Source organism: Leopardus geoffroyi, chromosome A1 (assembly GCF_018350155.1).
Source record: "Leopardus geoffroyi isolate Oge1 chromosome A1, O.geoffroyi_Oge1_pat1.0, whole genome shotgun sequence".
In the NCBI taxonomy this organism is placed as follows: Eukaryota; Metazoa; Chordata; class Mammalia; order Carnivora; family Felidae; genus Leopardus; species Leopardus geoffroyi.
Genome location: NC_059326.1, coordinates 49,923,608 through 49,942,527, shown reverse-complemented (window position 1 = coordinate 49,942,527; position 18,920 = coordinate 49,923,608). Strand labels below are relative to the sequence as shown.

Genomic DNA, 18,920 nt, shown 5'->3' with positions numbered 1-18,920 from the left:
CAAAAAGATAGATTTTCTAGCATCCCTTATTCCAGGAATCCTTCTGTTATTGCAAAGTAACAAGAAGAAGAAGGAAAAGGAGAAGAGGAAAAAGGAAGATCTCTTTTGGAGATCTGCCTCTCACTGCCTTTTTTTTTTTTTTTTTTTTTTTTTTTTGAGGAAAGCAATGGATCACTTAACAAAGGAGAATTACTTTATTTTATTTTAATCTTTATTTTTGAGAAAGAGAGAGAAACAGAGCGTGAGCAGGGGAGGGGCAGAGAGAGAGAGAGAGGGAGGGAGACACAGAATCTGAAGCAGGCTCCAGGCTCTGAGCTGTCAGCACAGAGCCCAACGTGGGGCTCGAGCTCATGAACTGGGAGATGGTGACCTGAGCCAAAGTCAGAAGCTTAACTGACTGGACATCTCCAGATGTCCCAAGGAAAATTACTTTAAAATGGAATATCATAATGGGTAGCTGAGAAGGGAGTGGAATTTTAATAAAAGGTACGTACAGAGTTTAATGATCCAAAACTGCTTAATAATTCTACTCTAGAGCTGTAGCCATAACCATAAAAAATATTGCCTCATCTAAATAACCTATTCCACACATATTAGAGCAAATTCATGAGGAAAGTTAGTAACTAATCCAGAAGAAATCCCACTGCTTCCCTGGAGTGTTTTGTTTTTAACTCCTCAGCCATCAGTTTTTATTTCTTTCATCCTGTCCTTCAACCCATATGCTTAAAAATGAATTTCCTAGGCCACCTTTTTCAGTATTTTCTCTTCAGTAATCTCACTGCTAGTTAATCAGCTATTTTGGCCAAGTTTTCTATGAAGCTAAATTTTGAGAACTGATCTAAGATTCCCTAAAATTTGTAAGCAAATGCATTATACACATGTTGTTTCTTGGTTAGGTAAGGACTGTAAATTAACATATAGTTTACTGAATCTTCTGTTCCATTTTCATGCTGGGTTATAATATTTATCCTTATATAGATTTGGCAGTTCCTCTGATTGTGTAACAAAACCACTCATCTTATGATTATGTTCTCTTTCAGGGGGCTGTTAGGTTTTCTGTGAATATCCTGATCGGGTTTCCTTTGACCCCATGGGCTAAGGTCATAGTGCTGTAGCTTTTGAGCAGGATCTCTTCTTAGAGAAGTCCTTTCCACCATCAGCCACAGGAAACAGTAGAGGGTTTAAGCCCTTGGGAGGCTAGAGCAGGGACTTATGGGGAGCTTTCTATGGCCCTTGTAACTCTGCCCAAAGACGACTCAAGTTCTGTGGGAAGGGACTATGTGGACAATGAAGTGGGCCTACCCTACTTCTTATGCGTTATGCTCAGTTTGTTCCTTTGAAGGCTGGTGGGTGCCCTGATGGTTGGGTGGGTATCTGGGTAAGCAGGTCTCAGTACCGTAATGAACTGTAAGAAATGCCCTCAAGGTGGAACGATGTAACACTGTCTGGGGGAGGGGAGGCAGAACTGTGGAAGGCCATGGACTCCCAGGAGCCATCATGTTTCAAATCTGGTGGAGCACTATCAGGAAAATAAAGGAGAGAGCAATTATTGAAGTTTGTGGTCTAGAGTTTCAAGTGAGTGAGGAAAAGGTAAAGGTGCCAGATGACCGGATTCAATACCGAGGCCCAGTACCGGGAGTATATGCAGGGCAACCCTTTTCATGAGCCACTATATACTGCAGAGGCTGGCAGGTGCTTAAAGGGGCATTCCTCTGAAGCATCTCTCCAGAACATGAAAGTATTTCACAGACCTTTTTCATTATTCTCAGTGGTTCCAATATACTTTTATTTCCCTTGGATGATCCCATCTTTCATTTAATAGAGAAAATAGAAGTCATCTGATGGATATGTTTTTAGTTTATTTTCCAGAGAGAGAATGCACGAGTAGGGGAGAGGGGCCGAGGGAGAGAGAGAAAATCTTAAGCAGGTTCCACATTCCGTGTGGAGCCCAACACAGGGCTTGATCCCATGACCCTGGGATCATGACCTGAGCCGAAATCAAGAGACACTCAAGAAACTGATGGAAATTTCTCTAGTTCTTCATACCACATCTACCAAAGGACATGCATCTCCACTTATTTCCTCTTGTTTGCTTTTCTGATAGAAGAGATATCTTACCTCTTGTCTACAGATAAGCCTTTCACCTGGTTTCTGGATTGAATGCCTCCCTCCTTCTCAAGGGATTTGCTCATTTATTTAATAAACACTGAGCACCCACTCTGTAACAGACATGATGCTCCATCCATTGATCAGCTCCTCTCTCTGTTGTGGATTCAACTTCTCTCAATAGCATTTAACCATGCTCAACGCTCTCTCCCATCGAAAAACCAACTAAACCAAACCAACCGAAAAAGAAAAAAATCCCTCCTTTCACCATGCCCCCTTCTTCAGTGACTACCCTATCTTCTCTTCAAAGCCAAACATCCCTAAAACACCATCCATACTCAGTGTTTTCATGTCTGCATGTCACATTCATTCTGCGATCTACAGCATTTTAGCTTCTGCTGTTATGGCTCTAGTAAGAGGGCTTTTGCTGTGGTCATCAAAAACCAGCCTGTGGCTACACTGAATGGAACCACTTCAGTTCTCACTTGGTCTGATCTGGATGCTGCATTTAAAAATGTGGACTACTTCTTAAACAGGGTGTCCCTGATACCACATTCCCCCTATGTCTCTGGTGCATCCTTCCCAGGCTTTTTGCACACTACATTTTGGTCTGTATTTCCTTTAAGTGTTGATGTTCCTCAGCGTTTCCTCGGCAATCTTGCCTTCTCTTTGTCAGCACACTATGGTTGATGTCATCAGCTCCTGAGACTGTAATTATCATCCAAGTCAAGTAAGAAAGATACTTGACATTGTCTTGACATGAAGCTGCTGGAATCTCAAAGACTGTTTTGTTTAAATAATTCTATAAGGGGAAGGAAAAAATAAATCTGTTAACGAACCCTGATTAACAATCTATTTCATGCCAATTAAATACCAGTGGAGTGACAGAAGAAAGTTACTAGGTTTATAGTAGTATCTTAGTCATCACAATGCTGGGGATATTTTACAACGTAGCTGTGTGGAGTCAACTGTTACAACAATGAAGTTTCAGGCAACATTGATGTGGTGCATTAACACATTATCATAACAAAATGAAAAACAAACTTTGCAGTATTTATTGTCTTGAGTTAATGCTGCATTCCAAAGAAGATGATGATAATCCTTTTGTAATGAAAAAGTAGACTATCACACAAAAAAGGTTCTTTTTGTTGTTCTCAGCAAACTGTCCAGTGATTCATATTTAATTTTTTTTAATGTTCATCCATTTTTGAGAGAGAGAGAGAGAGAGAGAGAGAGAGCACAAGCGGGGAAGGGGCAGAGAGAAAGGGAGACATAGAATCTGAAGTAGGCTCCAGGCTCCAACCTGTCAGCACCTGACGTGAGGCTTGAACTCATGGACCATGAGATCATGACCTGAGCCAAAGTCTGACACCCAACCGGCTGAGCCACCCAGGTGCCTTCAGTAATTCATATTTATAAGGGACAGAACCTGTATACATACATTGAACATAGCTGCCTTCCCTCCTGGCTAGTGCGACATATCCTTAGCGGGTTTGTGATATGTGATTTATAAGTATTATTAAATCTTCACCTTTACCCTAAATCCTGTGCTTATTATTCTGCATTTGTGTATTGGATACATTGCCCTTCTCTTCCTTGCCTTATGCCCTGGAATGTTGTCCTTTATATCACCTGTGCTCCTTGGGCTTGTCCCAATGGGAGGTATACCAGCAGGAGATGCAAACCAGGAGGCCAGCAAGGTCAGAGTATTTCTCCTCTGCCCCTTCCCTGCTCAGTGTCATAATCTCTAGCAGTAGCTGTGTGGCTCCCCAACTAAAGGCTCTTCTGGGCTGTGCCTCCTGTGAGGTTCCATTGACATTTTTTACTATTGACTTTTTGGTTCTAGGTGTAATAATGGTTTCCCATTGTTGCAAGTCTCTCCATGCCTTGATATTCTGTTTTTTTCCATCATATCTGCCCACACCTTTGTTACTCCTTTCATTCACGTCTTAATTTGAACTCACTTTGGATGATTTTTTTTTCTTTCCAAACACCTGCCTGATAGGACAGTGTTGTGTAACTAAACCAGTGCCATGCATTCTCACTTGTGTCAGCCATTTTCTGCTTCTATTAGGATTCTCATTGAATAATGTGATATGGGGTCCCAAGATTTCACCTATACTTCAACCAAGGCTGAAAGCTTGGATTTGTACTTTTGTATTTTTACTATGTGCTAATGACTCTCAAATTTATATATGTAGGCCAGATCTGTCTCTCAGGGTTCAGAACTGTATGATTTCTCTGCTCGAATATCTTCTGATTTCTCTGCTCTAAAATCCCACAGTTACTTAAAATCCAAATGCCCAATTCCATTGCATCCCCCCAAATGCCCTTTGAACAACTTTCCTGCTGTTCCTGTCTGTGTAAAGTTAGGGGCCCAGAAACCTCTTTACACTCTGAATAGTCATGGTCTCTATGAGTCTAGGCTGGCAGTACTTTTGCTAATACAATTCCCTAAAGAACTTTGGGGGCTTTCTATATATCAGATCAAATCCCACTCCATGCTTTAGAAGCCAAAGCCACAATTGTTTTCAACACAGTTTTCTCCTTTTAGACTGATTTACTACTACTTTGGGATCAGGCTTCTGTGGGACTACATCTTTAAGCTTTCAAGAAACCATTTTATTTAGCTGATAAAGTACCAATTTAAATTCCCTAGAAGCCTTGGGGTGCCTGGGTGGCTCAGTTGGTTAAGCGCCCCACTTCAGCCAGGTCATGATCTCACAGTTTGTGAGTTCAAGCCCCACATGAGGCTCTGTGCTGACAGCTCAGAGCCTGGAGCCTGCTTCAGATTCTGTGTCTCCCTCTCTCTCTGCCCCTCCCCGACTCAGGCTCACTCTCTCAAAAAATGAGTAAACATTAAAAAAAAATTTTTTTTAATTCCTTAGAAGCCTTTAAAAAGTGTCTTACATCCATACTTTTGATTTGACCTTTATCCTTGGGCCGTGTCTTAATTTGAGAATCTTACTTGCTTGAGAAGCTGTAAATAAGAGATAATTTATATTCCAGACTGGCAGGTTCTAGCCTCTCTGAATCTCTAGATTCTGCTTACAAATTGGTCAGTTCTTTTCTAAGTCCATTTTTTCTTGAAGCTCCTTATACTTCAGCTAGTATAAACTGGCTGATACTCTCAGTTTTCTGCTTGGAAATCTCTGCTCAAACCCCAAAGTCCATCAAGACACTATCTTTCAAGTTACAGCAGGGAATGCCTGCTACATAACATGAGTCACTATTTTTTAAGCTTCTATAACAGTTTTCTCACCATTTCTCCAGTCTCCAGAAATAATTATTTTGGTATTTTTCCAACCTCCACTAACAGTTTCCTTCCTATGTGCCACCTGGTCCTGGAATCAAAGTCACATATTTTAGAGTTTTGTTATGGCATCCTCCCATGGCCCCATTTCGCTCATCTGCAACCTTCACTGGACAAACACCGTGGAGCTGGCAAGTATGTTTCCAATGCCTGGACCACAGTAGGTATCCAATAAATATCACCTATAAGTAAAAAAGTAACTCTTAATAGCTAAAGAGGCTTTTAGGGCATCATTGTAAGTTTTATCAAATCTCTATTAGCATAGAAACTGTTACTCTAGTTCAGCTACTTTCTTCTTTTCTTTTTTTAATGTTTATTTATGTATTTATTTTTGAGAGAAAGGGAGAGAGACAGAGAGAGAAGGAGGGGCAGAGAGAGAGGGAGAGAGAGAGAATCCAAGCAGGCTCCGTGCTGTCAGTGCAGAGCCTGATGCAGGGCTCGAACTCACAACCCATGAGATCACGACCTGTCAGCTAGTTTCTTCTTAACTGTTGTCTTTATTATACTACCTATTTGATACAATCTGTACAAATATGTGCAGTGGCCCTTGTTTGAACCAAATCCTACATACAAAGTGTGACCCTTAAAATGATTCTTAATGCCTGTATGACTATTTTCTCACCTATAAAATGAGAATAGTAGTACTACTTATCTGGGGCTTCTAGATAACATGGCAGAAGAGGAGGGTTTTAAGATCACCTCATTCCACAGATACACTTAGATAACATCCGTATCAGTGTAAATAGCCCAGAAAATGACCCAAAGACTGGCAAAATAGACTCTCCACAGCCAATCATAGAGAAGAGGCCACATCAAAAATGGCATACATCTCCTTAGTAAAAAAGGAAAAAAAAAAAATAGTACTGCTTATCCCACATGATTGTTGTGAAAATCCTTCATGCAGAGTAGGTAAGTATTCAACAAATGGGGGCCATTATTATTATCTCATTTTCAGATCCATGCATAGTAACCTGTAAAAATGGCTGCTTCCAGAAAGAAAATGGGTTGCTGGGCAAAGGAATGGAAGGTAAGCTTGTATTTAGCTATATTTATATTTCTTGTAACTTTTGAATTTTCTACCATCTACATATATTGCCTATTCCAAAGAATTATAGGTTTTAAAAATACTACTTATATATTTGTTCATTTTAATCTCTATTGTATTAGAAGCTTGAATGATCCATTTTAAAATCAGCAAGGAAATGGGGACACCTGGGTGGCTCAGTCAGTTAAGCGTCTGAGTCTTGGTTTTGGCTCAGGTCATGATCTCACAGGTTGTGGGTTCGAGCCCCACATCAGGCTCTGTGCTTGGGATTCTCTCTTTCCCTCTCTCTCTGCCCCTCCTCTGCTTATGCTGTCTCTATCTCTCTCAAAATAAATAAACATTAAAAAGTAAAATCTGCAGGGAAAATACGAACTAGTTCATTCATGACAGACTTAAAATAGATTTCTTTTTAATCTTGTTAGAGCCCATTAGAAATAGTAATTAAACAAGAAGATTTTTACAGGTGGACAGTTTTTTTCAGTATTAATATGCTTTTGGTTGCAAAAAAAATTCACAAAGTCCAAGAGGAAATAGTCAATTAAATCAATGTACATCTACATAATTCTGAAGAGCATATATGTGAAATTTCTTTCAGTGATAAAGGAGTGTCTAGTGGGGAAAATGTTTAATCTCACTATACTAATATTGTCACTCAAATATATAGTACTTCAAAACCTGTGGTTGATTTCATACCCTTGGTTGAGGTGAAGCTGACCTGAAAGCATGCACTAAATAAATGTTCTTCTTTAAAAAATTTTTAAGTGTTTATTTATTTTTGAGAGAGAGAGAGAGAGAGAGAGACAGACAGACTATAAGTAGGGGAGGGGTAGAGAGAGAGGGAGACACAGAATGTGAAGCAGGCTTCAGGCTCTGAGTTGTCAGCACAGAGCCCGACGAGGGGCTTCAACTCACAAACTGCAAGATCATGACCTGAACCAAAATTGGACGCTCAACCGACTGAGCCACCCAGGTACCCCAATAAATGTTCTTTTTAACTGTTTCCTTTTACCCCTTGAGCAGGTTTTATGACAACAGAATTTTTCAGACCATTTGAGGCACTTCTGAATTACACAGTAAGACAAAAATAGCTATTGTAAAATTATCCCAGCCTTATGGTAGAAGAAAAATCTGTTTCCGTTGTAAAAATTTTTAACTTCTGGAACTAACTGATTCTGTTCTTTGGTATTTGAGAGAGCTGTAAATCCATTCATCCACTAGACATTTATTGATCACCTTCTGTGTGCAAAAGGACTGTGCATTTGATTAGCCATCAGTCGCCATGCGTTCCATTCGTATTCTACCACGTTACTCTCATTACCTACTTAGCTTGTGCTTCAGTTTCCTAACTTAAAAAAATGGCACTTTTCTATTCTTACCACTCATTTATCTGTCAAGAGTGTTAATAAGTAATGCCTGTATTTGAGGTGTGGGCTGACGTAAATGAATAATTACCTACATTTTTGTCAAGACATCTTAATGTCAAAAGGTAAGGTGTGGTTAATGTCTTTGAATATTCCATGAATGTTTGAAACAAAAAATCTGTATTCTTTCTTTTTGTTATGTTCAAAAGAGATAAATGATAAACTGGGAAAAACATATGAAATATATTTTGGACAAAATGTTATTATCCTTAATGCCCACATACAGGATAATTTTGTAATCTGACCCAGACTTAACCAAAAGTGGTGGGCGGGGTGCCAGGGTGGCTCAGTTGGTTAAGTGTTCAACTTCAGGAAATGATCTCATGGTTTGTGGGTTCTTTTGTGAGTTCCAGACCCACATTGGGCTCTGTGCTGACAGTGTGGAGCCTGCTTTGGATTCTCTGTCTCTCTCCCTCTCAATAAATAAATAAATAAATAAATAAATAAATAAAACATTAAGAAAAAAAATGCAAAGATATGAGCACCAAATACTTCAAGGAGAAATACAGATGATTTATAGACATGAAGAGATTGTTATTTGCTATTAATTTCTATTATTTTCCCATTTTTTATTTTCCTAATTTCTAAATTGATCTCTATTACTTTCTCCTTAATTATTTCTTTGGGCTTCCCTATGACAGTTTTTCTACTTTTTTAAGTTGAATTTTTAGTTCATTTACTTTCATTCATTCTTTTTTTTAAATTTTAGTTTTATTATTATTTATTTTATTTATTATTTATCATTTTAGTTTTATTATTACTTATTATTATTTATTTATTAATATTTATTATTTATTTATTATTATTTATTTGTTATTATTATTTATTGTATTAATCAATACATTTACCTGTATTTGACAAGTTTTGGCATAAAATCATTTTATCACTTAATTCCATATAATAGAATTTTCTTTCATAATTTTCTTTTTGATCAGGATTATCCAACATTGTATTTTTACTCTTCAGACATAATGATTTTTAAAACCTATGTTTTTGTTTTTGATTTGCCTTGAATAATAGTCAGAAAACATGATCTATATGATTGCAATTCTTTGGAATTTATGGGTTTCTTGTGTGACACAGTGCACTGCCAATTTTTGTTTCTTTCACAGGTACTCTATAAAAATTTTGCATTCTCTACTCATCAAACTTATAAATTTGATTCTTCTTAGTTTATTTAATTTTACTGTATCTGAGAATGATTTGTTAAAGTCATCAACTAAAAGTGTTGATGTATTTATGTTTCCTGTCAGTCTTTTATTTGTTTTATGTATCTGGAATCAATTTCCTTAGTGTCTATGTGTTAAAAAATAGTATCTTCTTAGTACTTTCAGTGGCAAAATTTTCTTGTGACCCCCTTCATTAGTTTACTTTCTATTTAATTTGATATTGAAACCACTACCCTGGCTTTATTTTCATTTACCTATGCCAGATATACTTTCTTCTATTTGTTTATTGCACTGTTTCTATATGAATGTTAATTATTTTTAATGTTTATTTATTATTTATTTTGAGAGAGAGAAAGAAAGGGGGAGAGAAAACCAAGCAGACTCCCAGCAGTCAACACAGAGACCCGTAGAGGGGCTTGATCCTTCAGATCACGACCTGAGCCATAATCAAGAATCCCATGCTTAACCAACTGAGTCCCCCAAGTGCCCCTCTGTATGATTGCATTTTAAGAGTGATTTTGTGGGAATGCAAGCTGGTGCGGCCACTCTGGAAAACAGTATGGAGGTTCCTCAAAAAACTAAAAATAGAACTACCCTATGACCCAGCAATTGCACTACTAGGCATTTATCCAAGGGATACAGGTGTGGTGTTTCGAAGGGACACATGCACCCCCATGTTTATGGCAACACTATCAACAACAGCCAAAGTATGGAAAGAGCCCAAATGTTCATCGATGGATGAATGGATAAAGAAGATGTGGTATATATATACAATTGAGTATTACTCGGCAATCAAAAAGAATGAAATCTTGCCATTTGCAACTACGTGGATGGAACTGGAGGGTATAATGCTAAGTGAAATTAGTCAGAGAAAGACAAAAATCATATGACTTCACTCATATGAGGACTTTAAGAGACAAAACAGATGAACATAAGGGAAGGGAAACAAAAATAGTATAAAAACAGGGAGGGGGACAAAACAGAAGAGACTCATAAATATGGAGAACAAACTGAGGGTTATGGAGGTGGTGGGAGGGGGGATGGGCTAAATGGGTAAGGGGACTAAGGAATCTACTCCTGAAATCACTGTTGCACTATATGCTACCTAATTTGGATGTAAATTAAAAAAAAAAAAAAATTCAAAGAACGTTTATAAATAAATAAACAAATAAAATAAAAAATATCCTTTAAAATAGATAAAAGTGATTTTGTAGGGGTGCCTGGGTGGCTCAGTCAGTTAAGCCTCCAACTCTTGATTTCGGCTCAGGTCATGATCTCATGGTTCCTGAATTTGAGCCCAGGTAGGGCTCTAGGCTGACAGTGTGGAGCCTGCTTGGGATTCTCTCTCCCTTTCTCACCTCTCCCCTCGCTCTCTCTCTTAAAATAAATAAATAAACAAAAATAAGTAAAACTGATTCTGTAAACAACAGACTCCTGGATAACTTTACGTTGTTACCTTTTTGTGGGTTAGGTGAACTAATTTACATTATAGTTGCTATTTGGAGTTACTGCAGCCATACTGTTTTCAGTTTTCTACTTATCACACTTTATTTTTGTTTCATTGTTGTTTTCTTCTTTTCATTCCCTTCCCTTTTCCACCAAATGGATAAATATTCTACTGGTTTGAAAGTCATACATTGTATTTTGGTTTCCTAGTAGTTACCTCTTATTTATTCCTTCTTCATATCCATCTTCCAAGTTTGGGGAAACTTTTCTAAGTATCTAGAGCAAGAGAAACTGACTCTGAGCACATACTCTAAATCTTTTGCCTTTGCCAAGTCTTTAGTTTTTGAAACCTGAAGGCTAAGAATGGACTCTTTTGTTATCTGTATTCTGCTGTGTCATCCTTCCACTGGAGCAGAGGAGATGCAGTGCCCTGGCTGCCCGGGCTGAGGGAAGGTCACAGGGAACAAAGGAACAATAGAGGGAAAACCCTGTTATTATCTCAAAATTTTATTCAGTCACGAATGCTTGCGCTCTATTTGCCACTCCTTCGGAGCTCCATTACAACTGTTGGGAGGCATCCTATTATTTTCTAGTACTTGATAATTAGCTGGTAGATACATTTAGTATGTTTATGAAATTAGCTAACTAAATCACTTGGTACATCACCTCTATGATATTAAAACTCTCATTTGAATCTTCGGGTTCTTAAATTCTAATTTGCTATTCATTTGTTCATTCATTCAACATTTATTAAGAACCTATTACATGTCGGCTACCTTGCTGGAGGAAAATATGGGCCAAAAAAATAATCCCTCTCAAGATGCCCTCTTTGTGGTGGGGGACACAGACAAATCACTTGAGAATTACAAAGAATGCGTTAAGAGCTATAATAGAGGAATGCATTAAAAAAGAGCAAAGAGAAGCCTGCTAACTCTGGATTGGTGAGAAACATCTTCACAGAAGAGTGACTTTTGAGTTGCGCCTTAATGAATGGACACTCAAGTAGCGAAGGATGAGGGAAGTTCAAGCTGTGGAGCGACAGGAAGAGCAATAGGGAGAGGAAGGCACCTGTGAAGCCCCATGGAGAGTGAGCCCGGTATGCGGTTGGGGATGGAGGTGATGTCTGGTGTCTGGATGTGTGAGTAGGGGAAAAAGTAGATGTTGGGTTGGATGGAAGGTGGATGTCATAGGTGGTGATGCCTATAAGACTATTCAGGAGATATTTCTTGCAGGACAGCTCTCCTCTTTGTGCTGGCTCAGCATTCTGGGCTGCATTGATTACAAGCAGCCTCCATATGCACATGTTTCCTTGATGATCCCTGGAGCTGAAAGGGGGCTGGAGTGGAGACTACTGGCAATTAAATCCTTCTGCTTAAGATGCAGCCCAAGTCATCACTGCCAAAACAAGTCTTAAGACCGTGCCCAACTTTAAGGGGCAGAGAAGAGCTGCCTTCTCTTGTATCGGTATGCAGAGAGGATCAGATATTGGTAAGCAGTAATAATACTCAATGCATACTAAGACAAGCATGACAAAAAAGTTACAAAGAAAAGGCTAAAGGCTTTCAGAGCAGGAGGCAATGATAAAAGACAATTCTTCTGTTTTTCTATCAATGAGTGCAAGTTTATTGCTTCACTTTCTTTGACCAGTAGGAAATGGTCTGCTGGGACTTCGAACTCAATCCCAGCTCCCAAGCTGTTTGACTTGGTGGAACGATGCTCTCCCCAGATCTTTGATCTTTTTTCCCTCTCTTTTATGGATCCCACATATGTAGCCTAGGAAAATGGGATCTGAATAAGAGAGTTACTGGTAAGGTTCTAGAAGGTTTCAATCTACATTCCAAGAACTTTTCACTGCTTCTTGAGGACATGGGTCTATTTGGCACAAAGTGGTAGAGTGGTTAAATCAAATGACTAAACCTAAACAATTAATAAGGTCTCCATCTTGGAGCTCGGATGTTTATTTCCAATAAAATCACCAGGATGTACCCAGAAATTGAACACAGGAAAAGTGACAATTGACCATAGCCATCTTACATAAATAGGATAAAAAAATAGTTCCAAGGCTTTACAGAAAGTGAGAATATCATTAAACTGAAAACACTGAGAAACCTTTGGGTTTTGGATTTCCATTCTTCCTGTAAGTACTTTGGAGAGAGGTGGGAACTTTCACAGTCTTTCCCTTTTATTTTGTTTACCTCTTATCGAATTCATTACAATTCAGTAAGAGTAAAAAGAACGAGAATCTAATTTGCTCAAATGAAAAAAATAATACTTTTCTTTCTGGTTTAAAGTTAGAATGATCAAATTATCCCTTAAATGTCTTTCGAGTTCCGTGGAACTACAGATTACTGCACATAAAAGAGTGAGAAATCTCTACACCTCTGAGCTAGGTATGTAGAATGAATAAAATAGGATTCTTTTGGATACTGTTTGGAAATAAGATTCAGAACTTATTACGCAGGCTTCAGAAGGAATTGAAGCCACGCAAATAAATGCTGTTCAAAAAAACAGAAATCCCAACGCCCTCTTGAGAGGGGGCCCCCTCTCCAGGGGGCAGCAGAGACGCGCGGGAGGACCGAGACGTCGGGGACCAAGGAGAGGGCGAGTCGATCCCGGCAGTGGCCGGGCCTGCAGCGGGGTCGCTGCCCCAGGGGCGGATTGAAAGGGCGGGCTGGCACAGGGGCCGGAGGAAGAGGCGGAGAGGTGGCTTCACTGAAAAGCTTTTTAGGGGCCAGGCTCTCTCCGCCCGCTGGACGGGAGGCGGGGTAGCAGCTCGGTTAAAGTAGCAGCCTGGAAGGAAGGAAGGAGCGAGGGAGGGACGGGAGCAGCCGGGAGGAGGAGCAGCGAGCTGGGCCGCGGCGACGGCTGGGGGAGCGGCCCAGCGTGGCCACGTTTGGGTCTGGTTATTTTCCAGTGAACAGTTCTCGCACGCCCTTCCTGAGGCACGGCTGATCGCGCCGAAGCCCGGCGGCCCCGACCTTCCAGGTGACAGCCGGTCACCCTGGTAGGAGTCAGCTCCGCCCCAAGTCACCCCGCCCGCCCAGAGCCCATTCCCCGCCCAGCCAGCCTCCCTCCGCCTGCCCGAGGCGAGCGCGGCGGCCGCAGCGGCTCTGCAGCGCTGGAGCAGGCGGCGGCCGGCGGCGGCGCGGGGCCCTCGGCGGAGGAAGGGGGAAGTTCGGCCCCTCGGCGCTAGCCCGAGGAAGGAGGATGACGATTTAACCCGCCCTCTCCTGCCACTCCGGCCGCGGGGCGCCCCCGCCGTGCCCGCCGCCCGAGTCTCCGAGCCTCGCCCGGGGAAGTGCCGCATGGGGCAGGGCCGCTGAAGCGCGGAGTTCGGTGTCTCGCCGTGCCAAAAGCGGGCGCGGGCGCGGGCGCCGGTGCGGCAGTTGGCACAGTTTCGGCGGCGCCTTCGGCGCGAGAGTTGGGGGCGCGGCGCGCCTACCCGGCCGCCTCGGTGCCTTCGAGAGGCGCGAGTTATGGAGCCCCCCAGCTGCGTTCAGGATGAGCCGTTCCCGCACCCCCTGGAGCCTGAACCGGGCGCCCCTGCGCAACCGGGCCCCGGGAAGCCGGGCGACAAGCGGTTCCGTCTGTGGTACGTGGGGGGGTCGTGCCTGGACCACAGGACCACGCTGCCCATGCTGCCCTGGCTAATGGCCGAGATCCGGCGGCGCAGCCAGAAGCCCGACGCGGGCGGCTGCGGGGCGCCGGCCGCCCGCGAGGTGCTTCTGGTGCTCAGCGCGCCCTTCCTGCGCTGTGTCCCCGCACCCGGGGCCGCGGGGGGCGTCGGCCCCGCGGCCGCGCAGCCCAACCCGGCCGTGTTCATCTTCGAGCACAAGGCACAGCACGTCTCGCGCTTCATTCACAACAGCCACGATCTCACCTACTTTGCCTACCTGATCAAGGCGCAGCCAGACGACCCCGAGTCGCAGATGGCCTGCCACGTTTTCCGCGCTACAGACCCTAACCAGGCAAGACGGCGTCTGGAGGCGCGGGGGCGGGTCTGGCACACCCGGGGGGAGGAGCAGGGCTGGAGGCTTTGGGACCCCTCGGGAAGGACCTGTGGTCAGGGCTCCTGGCGCGCGCCTTCCACGTGGCACGCTCCAGTGTTCACTCCTCCTGCCCCAAGGACCAGGAGTCGGGAGCTTGGGTGCGGGGCTAGCGGGCCGGCAAGACGGCGGGAATTAAACCCTTGCAGGAGCAGGGGAGAGGGGAGGAGGCGGAGAGTGGTCCCGGGATCGTGGAGAGTGTGCGCCACAGGAGGACGCAGCGAGCTGCGCGCGTCTGGGGAGGACCGTGGTGTCTGGGGTGTGACTGGAGATGGCAAACCCGGCCGTGTGTGTGTGTGTGTGTGTGTGTGTGTGTGTGTGTGTGTGTAAAACAAGGAAGAGTGTCGGGTTCCCAAAGGCCCTGCACTCGCTCTCGGTCTTGGTCGAGTTCTGCACCTTAACCCACTTGGACCATGGAGTCCTAGTTACTACAGCACCTGCTGGTCTGGGAGCTGGGAGGCTATTTCGGAGCGGGATTTAGGGAGAAGTTAGCGGACTCTGTCAGATTATCAGCGAGCAGAATAGGAATCTGCGTTTAGATTCGTTGAGTGGAAAGAAAACTTTTTCCTTTTGCAATTTTTTTTTTAATTTTTTTTTTTCAACGTTTATTTATTTTTGGGACAGAGAGAGACAGAGCATGAACAGGGGAGGGTCAGAGAGAGAGGGAGACACAGAATCGGAAACAGGCTCCAGGCTCTGAGCCATCAGCCCAGAGCCCGACGCGGGGCCCGAACTCACGGACCGCGAGATCGTGACCTGGCTGAAGCCGGACGCTTAACCGACTGCGCCACCCAGGCGCCCCTCCTTTTGCAATTTTTTATGCACTCATTGGAGACAGAATCAGTATCAACTTGGGTGATTTAAACAGCAGTGTCGTAAAAGAGGTCAAAATCTGTTTTCTAAGATTTCCCCAAAGTCTACTAAATCGAGGTGCCTGTTACCAAACAGTGCATTTTTTACTTCCTTAAAAACAGGCGCGCTTTTCTATTGAATGGCGACAAGAATCTAAACAAAACCTTATGACAGTGATTATGTCTTTGAAAACTGGTTTTAAAGTAAGTGTAAAGCGTTTTTACTATATGATAAACCCCAAAGTGCTATTCTAAAAATAGTTATTTGATGTTTGCAAAGTACTTAGATTCTTTAGAAAAGTCATGTTATCTAGATCTAAATATAGTCTCAGTTGCAACACGTGGCAGTTCCTTTGGTAGCTGGGAAATTAACTACAAACATCCTATAAATAAGAAAATAAGAAAATAAGAAATAAGAAAAACATCCTATAAATAAGGCTTTTTCGCCCTTAATTCGTTATTTTTTTCCACGTTTATTTATTTGAGAGAGAGAAAGTGGGCGGGAGCATGGTAGGGGAGAGGCAGAGAGAGGAGAGAGAATCCCAAGCCAACTCTACACTGTCATTGTGGAGCCTGATGCAAGGCTCCATGCAGGGCTGGATCTCACAAACCCCGGAGGTCATGACCTGAATCGAAATCCAGAGTTGGACTCCCCTTAGTTCATTATTTTAGTGACTGTAATTGAAAGACCAGTAATTTTTCACCAAAGGCCTGTAGCTGAATTGAAGAAAATGAAAGTTTATTGTCTTAGATTTAATCAGTTATTTTATAAACTAGATTAATATCCACATCCAGAGCTCCCATTATGAAGTGAGCAGTTTTAACATATATGACACTGTTAGATGTATGTTCAGATACCTTTTTACAGATAATCTAAACATCCCAACCATGATTAAAGTGAACGTCACTTTGTGCTTATGTGTTCCAAGATTATTTTTAGCTTTCACCCCTGTCAAAATGGGAGTGCAGCAGTTCTTTATGTCTGAAAGTTCTCACCATTTTTATTAAGATTTTTTTTGTTCTGTCAGTAAGGAGGAAGAAGTTGCATTTTCCAGGACTTTGAGGAATGTTTTATGATTTTTGGTACTTTATGTTGAAGTCATTTTGTTCAGATGTGATACATGATACATCATTGCTAATTTCACTGATAGTAGAAATTTATTTATGTTGGGGGGTTGGGTCATGGCAATTTGAATTCTTCACTGTGGCTTTTGAGTCCCTCCCAGATTCATTGTTAGGGGATCAATTAAAAACATGCCCTTTTATTTACCTTAATTATATATTTAGGTGTTTAAGGCTAAATGTGCTATTATTTTACAAATAATAACATGCTTAGGCTCATTTCTCCCTTTTGATCCTGTAGGAGCAGTGGAAACCATGTGTCCTTTTGATAAAAGAAAAAAAAAAAACAACTTTTCCTGTTTATTGCCATTTCCCAGTTAAGTCTTTGATCTAAAGATATGGATTCCAGTTTACTCTGAACATAGAGAATCCTGGCAGAGGATCCTTAATTTGAAAGGCCAGATGTTGTTCCCTTAAGGATTATCTCCAGCCGTATGTAAGTGGTTGCGAACTCAAATGCCTGGGAATGGTTGAGTGAGGACTGTGGAGGCCTAGACAGTGGCCATCATTTCTTAAGGACTTACTTACACAGCACCAGTTGCAAACTGTATTAAAAAGATACAGGCCTGGTGTTGTCAGAGCTTCTGATATCCTAAGAGTGGAAGTCGGGATTTTTATATATGGCTTTATGTTTTAAAGGATTAGCGACTATTTTAAACATTTAAGATTTCTATCTGGACCAAACAAAACACATCTGAGGTTTGGCCTCAGAGATTTAAGGGCTGCCACTTTCTATCTTTTTCATAAACATTTGTTGAATGGACAAGTGCAGTCATCAGACACTGTGCGCTTTTTGCCACGTTTCCGTGTGAGCATCTGAATCCATTTGGTATGGCTCTCATAGTAGGGAGAGTTAGGGCCATTTGGGGGAAGAATTTAGAGGTAAAATTCTCGGAAGTGATGATTCTACAGCTGAACTGGTTAAAGGGATGGATTCCTCACATTATTATCATCTAGTGGTATGCCTCACATAGAGTAGGCTTTGGATGGTTCTGGACACCTTTGAGATCAGAAGGAAAGAGACCTACTGTTTGTTTTGCATCCGAGTTCTACATTTGTAATAATTTTTTTATGTTTATTCATTTTTGAGAGATACAGAGAGACAGAGAATGAGTGGGGGAGGGGAAGAGAGCAAGGGAGACACAGAATCTGAAGCAGGCTTCAGGCTCTGAGCTGTTAGCACAGAGCCTAATGTGGGGCTCGAACTCACAGATCGGGAGATCACGACCTGAGCTGAAGTCGGATGCTTAACCGACTGAGCCACCCATGCACACCCTCTGAGTTCTACATTTGTAGTGGAGAATTATTTAGTTGGGCTTTAAGATCACTGTTGAAAGGTGTCCAGTCACTGAACAAAGTATGGAAAGTAGCCTAGAGCGGTAGGCCTGCAAACATCCATGAATAAACTTGCCTCTCATTTGTCTCTCATGCCTGTCCCTTTCCTGAAATAGGCCTCTCTGGAGGAGGCCATAAAATTCATTGTTTAATCTAGAGTGTTTTTTATTGAGAAAGGAGGTACCACTAATAATTACACAAACATAACAAGTATAAACCTAGACCGTGTAGGGAAGACCAGGATATACGGTGACCACAGCTAAATGGCAGTTTGTGTTCAAGCCCAGCCACTGAGATGGAAGATTGTGGTTTCCGTATCTGCTCACATATCTTTTGGGGGATGGATCAACATGTGATTTCTGAGATGGGAGTCCTATGCTAGCAGCTTGGATCTGTTGTGGAGAGTTGCCATAGTGATGTGCCCTCTGTCTCCACACCTTCTTGGTGGGTCAGAGTCAATTTAAGGATGTGGGGTCTGAAGGAGCACTCAGCCAGAATGGCCTAGTGAACTGTTTCTCCCAGGTGCAGAGAGAGGAGGAGGTCAGGAGCAAATGAACCAGTTCTAGATCAAATATATGCCTGTGCAGATTGGTTCCCATTTATTCAAGCCTGTGTGGTCTTGCACAGGAGGAATGTCAGCCTTATTTCGGCCAAATTTCGATATTTCAACTAGTAAAAGTACTTAACTATATGTTAGTTTAAAACTCCCATTGGAATAAATTGAGCTATAGACTTAAAACTGGTTGAAGAACTAAGAATATGTGATTCTCTAAGACCTAGGGTAGGTCCCTAATATTCTTCAAATTTTTATCTTTATCTACTTTCAGAAAGAGACTATATAGCATTATCTTAACTTTCCAATTAAAAAGCAAAAATTGCATCATGTTATATCTATTTTACCATATAAAAAATCAACAGTTGTTAGTGTTTATATAAATATTGCCAGAGATTAAAGAGGTGAATTATCATTAGCATGAGACTCTGCATGAAAATTATATTCCCTAAGTATAGACTGAGCAACCATTTAAAAACAAAAACCTTATTACTTTAATTTTTGTTGATTTTT

General features: G+C 41.9%; 2 protein-coding genes across 12 annotated transcripts in view; one reads left to right on the top strand and one right to left on the bottom strand.

Annotated features, from left to right (window-relative positions):
* The window catches only part of UCHL3 (ubiquitin C-terminal hydrolase L3), a 100,113-nt gene extending 85,465 nt beyond the window's left edge, over nucleotides 1-14,648 (bottom strand). The window contains exon 1 of the mRNA XM_045479419.1: nucleotides 14,394-14,648. The gene's annotated coding sequence lies outside the window, so the exon portion shown is untranslated. The remainder of the gene's footprint in view (nucleotides 1-14,393) is intronic.
* TBC1D4 (TBC1 domain family member 4) overlaps nucleotides 13,412-18,920 on the top strand; it is a 196,421-nt gene continuing 190,912 nt past the window's right edge. For all 11 annotated transcript variants that reach the window (XM_045479378.1, XM_045479367.1, XM_045479357.1 and 8 more), the window contains exon 1: nucleotides 13,412-14,468. In XM_045479378.1, the coding sequence (XP_045335334.1) occupies nucleotides 13,977-14,468 (492 nt within the window). In that variant the 5' untranslated portion in view covers nucleotides 13,412-13,976. The remainder of the gene's footprint in view (nucleotides 14,469-18,920) is intronic.